We start from the raw sequence: 7,500 nt of genomic DNA on the forward strand, positions 1-7,500 counted from the left end.
CTACTTTTTTGTGGTGAGTATACTGTATATTTGACCATTTTTTTGAAGTGGGTATACTGTAGGCTATATATTCGTGCTATTCAAAATAATGGATAGATCAATTTTAAGTGGGTAGGCTATACTGAAATCCCTGAAATTTAGAAGTGGGTAGCCTATACTCCGTATACCCGCGTTCTACGTAGACTACACCACTGAGTAGTGTATAATATAGGCTGGTTATATGACTGTTCCATTGTATATACTATAGTAGGCTGGTTGTACACTGTTCCATTGTATATACTAGTATATAGTGTAGGCTGGTTATATGACTGTTACATTGTATATACTAGTATAGGCTGGTTATATGACTGTTACATTGTATATAGTGTAGGCTGGTTATATGACTGTTACATTGTATATACTAGTATAGGCTGGTTATATGACTGTTACATTGTGTATAGTATAGGCTGGCTGTACACTGTTACATTGTATATACTAGTATAGGCTGGTTATATGACTGTTACATTGTGTATAGTATAGGCTGGTTATATGACTGTTAGGCTACATTGTATATACTAGTATATAGTATAGGCTGGTTATATGACTGTTATATTGTATATAGTGTAGGCTGGTTGTACACTATTGCATTGTATATAGTGTAGGCTGGTTCCTTGGAGTGCACATCAGCGACGACCTCTCTTGGACCACCAACACTACATCACTGGCGAAGAAGGCCCATCAGCGTCTCTACTTCCTGCGCAAACTAAAGAAGGCAAGTGCTACACCCTCCATCATGACAACATTCTACAGAGGAACCATAGAGAGCGTCGTGTCCAACTGCATCACAGTGTGGGGAGGAAGCTGCACGGAGAAAAACAGGAAGACACTCCAGCGTGTTGTGAACACAGCGAAGAAGATCATTGGAGTACCACTCCCCTCCCTGCAGGACATTTACACCACACGCCTCACCCGGAAAGCACTGATGATCATCAAAGACACAAGCCACCCTGCACACAAACTGTTCAGCCTCCTGCCCTCTGGAAAGAGGTACAGGCGCCTCCGTTCCCGTACCACCAGGCTTGCAAGCAGCACGATGCATCAAGCAATCAAGATACTGAACACTCAACCCACTCTCCCTCCACTGTCAGCCTCTAGCCAGCCAGGCCACTGACAACGCTCCCCCCCTCATCCCCACCACCATATCTGCGACTGAACATTCCACCTGCACTACTACATCTGTGACTGAACTTTCAACCTGCACTAACTCAAAACATACACACGCACACACACACCAGGGCCGGTTATAAGCATAGGCCGGCTAGACGGTCGCCTAGAGCGCAATGTGAAGAAGGGGCGCCGAAATGGCGCTCTCCGATGCGTAATTTTGCGATATGGAGGTTTTTTTATGAAGTCGCAATCAACAAAGCGTGGCGAAAGCGCTCCTCACGGCAAAGCGCCCCTCAGCCAATAGTAATATCGCTTTCAACTGTCTCTGGGAAGTCTGTGAACCAATAAACAGACAGTCCTGAGAAAGGGGGCGGGACGAGTGACAGCGTTCGATCTATTTTGAATTTGGAGACTCACTCATTGGAGAGACAGAGGGCAAGCGAGAACAGCAAAGCTGCTCTGCTGGGTGGAGAATTGTTATGTTCTCATTAAACCAGTCATTGCATGATGCAGGAGTTGCAGAGGGTGTTTTGGAAGTATGTGGTTTAATCAGAAACCGTTTGTGGTAATGTAAAGCCTAATAGTTATGAGGCTACTGTTTGGAATTAGAGGGAAAAAGAGCTTTGCTTTTGATCTGAGAAATCGCTAGTTAGCATGCTAACATTAGCCAAGTATGCCAAGCAATGAAATCCAGTAAAGTAGCTAGTAGCCTACTCACTAACACCCACCTGACATCATAATACTTGCTTAGGTTGACCAGCAGTGTAAAATAAGACTGGTGCCATGTTTAAAACAAGTTTAGCTGCCATATCTCCTTCCATCCACTTGAATGAATTACCTGCTTGTTGTAAGCTTAAAAAAAAACATTGTTTCCAGACCAGAATGACATATAGGCCTACATTAATCATGTAAGAGAACCATGCATGTTTTCATGCTGAGTGATGTAGTATTGCAGACAAGTGAGGCTATTTACTATATTTTGTATATAATGAAATTCAAAAGCGTGACAGCTTTTCTCCCTTTCTCTCACCCTGTCCCTCCGGTTCAAACACATAGATAGCCCCCTTCTCATTCTCCTACTCACAAATGCACCACTATTTCCAGTAGGCTACAGAAATGAAATTGGTTTGGAATCATAGACAGCACAAATGTGTAGCTTATTAAAATTGTTATGCTGCCATGATTTGTGATGCTGTAGTGTAGATAGGCTATCAATGCAGTCCTCCTTGGTAGGCCTATTGTCTACACATGCATTTGACATGCAAATGTACTGTACCACTCTCCTGGCATTTCAATTCCATTTTACAATTCAAACACATTGATAACCTCCCTCTCATCTGGGTTTGGGGGCACCACCACCATTACATCCAAGACACCACACAGTGAAGGTACTTTCATGCGACTCAATCTGATGTGTTGGTCGGCTGTCCAAAATCCATTTGATGCAAAACAGTTATTGTTCTTGATGCTATTTAGTTAAGCTTACTACCGGTATTACTCTTGTGTTCTGTAAGGTATTAAAAAAAAGGGGGGCGCCAGAACTCAAACTCGCCTAGGGCGCCAAATAAGCCAGAACCGGCCCTGACACACACACACACACACACACACACACACACACACACACACACACACACACACACACACACACACACACACACACACACACACACACACACACACACACAAGCACACTGCACTTTCTGCACTAAACCCAAACATACACACACTGACACACACTGACACACACACACACACACACACACACACACACACACACACACACCACACACACACACACACACACACACACACACACACACACACACACACACACACAGACACACGAACACACACACAGACGCACACCGCACCTTCTACCTGCACTAAACACATACACACACATACACACACACACACACACACACACACACACTGCTGCTGGTGTACTTGACAGACCTTTTTAATATTTATTTTTCTTCAAAATGCTACTATTACCATGTCAGAACGCTATAAAGGACTTTTTTAGGAAAAGCACAAAAGCACAACAATACCTCTTAATGTATGTCCTCTACAAGTCTTCTGTTGTCCAGTCTTGCACTTTAAATGTCTGTATGAGCACTGTCTATGTCCATACTGTCTTAAGTCCATGTATAAGTACTGTCTATGTCTATACTGTCTATGTCCTTACCTAGATTAGTCTATGTCTGTATGGGAAAGCAAGAAATGTAATTTCAAATTCTTTGTATGACCAGTGCATGTAAAGAAATTGACAATAAAAACCTACTTGACTTGACTACTTGACTTGGTTATATGACTGTTATATTGTATATAGTGTAGGCTGGTTATATGACTGTTGCATTGCTTTAAGGGATGGAAATAATCATCCTTCCCCAGCGCCACATGTTTGCATGTATCTAAAACATGGCCGCCAACAGCAGCGGAATGGAGGAAAGGAAAGACATCTGAGAAGGTCTGCACGTCACTCTCTCTCTCTCTCTCTCTCTCTCTCTCTCTCTCTCTCTCTCTCTCTCTCTCTCTCTCTCTCTCTCTCTCTCTCAGAAGGCGCTGAGACCAGGCTTTGACCTATTTTCCCGTTTTTCCTTTTTTCCCCCAAGACAGAAATATGAGACGCACACACGGCTCCGCTCTGCTCCGCTTTGCTGAGTTCGACTGAGACTGCGGGTGCAAATCTCTTCAACACTAGCGTCCTTTCCTCTGACCCGTCCTGTAGCCTACCAACGTGATTGCAGCTGAAAAAAATAAAAGTTGTTAAACTTTAAAACGGACAGCTGTTGAGCGACAATTATTAGTATTCATTTAAGTATTGTTAATTTATTTATTCGATTAAATATAATATAGGCTAATCATGTTTGTAGTTTGTTACTGTAGCCTAAGTGCTTTGCCTCTTCCGATCACTGATGTAACACCGGGAGATGAAGATGGGAGGCGAGGGAGTCGGGGGAGATGATTTGAAACAGACAACTGTTCTCATGAGCCACATACAGTGTTATTTATTTCACTGTAGTTTTAGTTGAATGTAAAGTTTAGTTCGGAACGTGAAATACTCAGAGAACTGACTTTACCAAGTTCACAAGGAGGCGAGGAGGCGAGTTTGGGGAAATGATTTGGACCTCGTCAGTCAGTCAGTCTCCCCCCATCCGGCCATACTCACCCCAACACACCCCCTCCTCTCTCTCTCTCTCTCTCTCTGTGTTGCCCTCTTTCCTTCCAGTGCTATCCAGCCTCCACAGGCAGAGAAGAGAGACGCTGTATTCTTTATTTTGGATATAGCCTAACAACATTATTTTATTTTATTTTATTTTGGATATAAAATCCTTCTCACGTCGTATAACATCATCTGTAGGGTACAGACGCGGCGCTGCACTTTATCCATTTTTGGCAGAGAGAAAAGAAAGAAAGTTTGAAAGTTAAGTGTAGGCTATAGCGGACTGCTTTATTTGTTCATTTAAACCAATAAAACGCCTTTTCCTTCTTCCAATTCATCTTTAAGAAAGATTCCAGGACATCTCAGGGGAACCTTTACGCACGGCGCGGCACACAGGCGGTGGAGTGTTTGCTTTATCATTAACTGTTAAAATTCTGCATCAGTGGGACAGGCAGCACCGAGTGTGTGTGCGGGCGGGCGTGCGTGCGTGTGTTCCGCGTCAAAGTCGCCAAGCTTGCGTCTGCTGATGCGCAAACAGCCAGCTGCGGCGACTCGCTGCTCGCGGACTTGACTGCTCCTTTGTTTGCACGGGCTGAGCAGTCCAGCGGTGCCGCGTCAAGTCGCTCGCGCCTTGGAAACTACACACGCACGCTCGCGCACTCCTCGCCACGCCAATCCCCTGCGCGCGCAAGGTCTGGTTCTAGAATGTGAAGAAGCTGCTGCTGCTGCTCGCGACCAGGGTGGAATTCGAAGTCAGACGAGGAAATACAACAACAAAAGGAATAAAAAAACAGGAGGAGAGGAAACAGCAGGAGGAGGAGAGAGGGAAGAAGAAGGAGAGAAGAGGACAATGGCGCTGCGCTCGGGGAAAGGGTCCGCGTGCCTTCTGTTGGCGCTGCTGAGCCTGCTGGCCTGGACAGCTGTGCACGCGGAACCCGCCGCTGTACCGGAGGAGGAGGAGGAGGAGAGGTCTTGCCAGGGGGCTTTCGACCTCTATTTCGTGCTGGACAAGTAAGTTATAACTCCGATACACTTGGCTAACTAACGACTACATCTATAACTCCGATACACTTGGCTAACTAACGACTACATCCCACCTCTACTTTGTTGCGCCAAAAGTAGGCTGTGTAGTCTAACTCATTTACACAACAAAGTCAACACAGAACACTTTGTGTAAGTCAACCCCAAATGACTGAAACAGATTTGCCATCTTTGATCTCCATTTCGTTCTTGACAAGTAGCCCAAGTTAAACTTCCAATATAGGCTACGTGAACAATTATATTCCACCTCTACTGTTGCGCTGAAAGTAGGCTATGTAATCTAACTCATCTCTACAACACAAGCAGGCCTCCCAACACTAAACACATTGCATAAGTCAACCCCAAATGACTTAAACAGACTCGCCATCCTCTCGACTGGTCTAGAAAGTCAAGAAGCCTCCAGTGAACAGAGCAGGACTTTGTGCTCTAGCCTCTAACTCTCCTCCATTTCTTATAGCCAACACAGACCGCAGTGTGCCGCAGTTCAGTCGCCTGTAAGTCAAACACCAACATCAACAACCAGATCCCGTCGACATCGCGCAACGTTCACAATTGGATCTTTCAGGATGCGTTAAGTTGAGTTGCTGTAGTAGGCAAAAATGGCGTGATTTGCGAACGTTAAAAGACAGAGTGCGGAGAGAAGTTAAGATGAAGTTAAGATGCCGTGAATTGCGCTTTAGTTCACTGATGAGGGAATGGAGAGGAATGTTGCGCATCTCGTGAAGCCAAACCGATTTGTTTTGTTCCCCGCGAGGCCGACAGTTGAGTCCAGTTGTTTTCCTGCGCGAGGATGAGTCGAACGTTAAACGGGAGTTTTGGGGCTCGAGCTGAGCTCAGCTCATTATTCCATAACAGGGCGCACGCGAGCCGGCTGGGCCGGGCACGTCAGTCAACTCGCGAGTAGGTCTAGCCTATCAGCCATATCAAAACACACACACGCACACACACACACACACACACGCACACGCACACACACACACACACACACACACACACACACACACACACACACACACACACACACACACACACACACACACACACACACACACACACACACACACACACACACACACGCGATAGAGACCAGGCCAATGGCTCTGATCACCAGCCAACCGGTCGAATTTTGGTGAAATTTCAATTTGGCTTGTAGAACAGACCAGTGGTGTAGTCTACTTTCTTGAAGTGGGTATACTGTATATTTGAGCATTTTTTGAAGTGGGTATACTGTATATATTTGTGCTATTCAAAACAATGGATCAATCAATTTTAAGTGGGTATACTGAAATCCCTGACATTTTGAAGTGGGTATACTCTGTATACCCGCGTTCTACGTAGACTACACCACATTTCAATTTGACTTGTAGAACAGACCACCTGGGGCTACTAAAGTCAATTAGGGAGTGTGGTTTTGGCAGGTAAGATAGAGATCTATAGTCGCCATTTTGGCCTATCAGCCATATCAAAACACACGCACACGCACACACACACATACACACACGCACACACACACACACACACACACACACACACACACACACACACACACACACACACACACACACACACACACACACACACACACACACACACACACACACACACACACACACACACACTCGCCATTTTGGCTGGTGGTGAAGACAGTTCATTTAGAGCCCTGTAGAGCTACATGTAGGCCTACAAGCAGCAGGGTGCGATTTGGCGGAAAATCTGAAGGGGGGGATATGTTTCAGATTTTAAGCAATATCAATGGAATTACATTAAACTGTAATTGAAATCATGTAGAAAAAGGGTGATGTCAAAACCAGAAGAGGGGACAATTCCCCCCCCCCCCATCCCCACCTACAAACCGCACCCTGCCTACAAGTATAACCTACCAGAGGTGTCAAAAGTAAAAGTTTTTAAAAAAAGAAACACAGTTTACTTCCAGCACAGGTAGCCCTAAATGATCTGAGTAACCAGTAGAGTCGGTTACTTTCCTACAATCAGCTGACTCTGCTCTTGGTTGGATCCCATGTGTGCTGGGTCGTGTCCTTTTGAGGGTGTTAGCGTATTTCAGTAGCAACACAGTCTATCCCAGTGTTTCTCAACGGGTGGGTCGCGACCCAAAAGTGGGTCGCGGAGGGGTCATGGGTGGGTCGCGG

The 7,500-nt window shown here is 45.3% G+C and overlaps 1 protein-coding gene across 1 annotated transcript in view; it reads left to right on the plus strand.

The window, feature by feature from the left end:
- Positions 1-4,378: 4,378 nt before the first annotated feature.
- The window catches only part of antxr1c (ANTXR cell adhesion molecule 1c), an 83,545-nt gene continuing 80,423 nt past the window's right edge, over positions 4,379-7,500 (plus strand). The window contains exon 1 of the mRNA XM_063193061.1: positions 4,379-5,323. Coding sequence (XP_063049131.1) covers positions 5,163-5,323 — 161 coding nt within the window. The 5' untranslated portion in view covers positions 4,379-5,162. The remainder of the gene's footprint in view (positions 5,324-7,500) is intronic.

This window comes from Engraulis encrasicolus, chromosome 2, assembly GCF_034702125.1.
Source record: "Engraulis encrasicolus isolate BLACKSEA-1 chromosome 2, IST_EnEncr_1.0, whole genome shotgun sequence".
Lineage (NCBI taxonomy): Eukaryota > Metazoa > Chordata > Actinopteri > Clupeiformes > Engraulidae > Engraulis > Engraulis encrasicolus.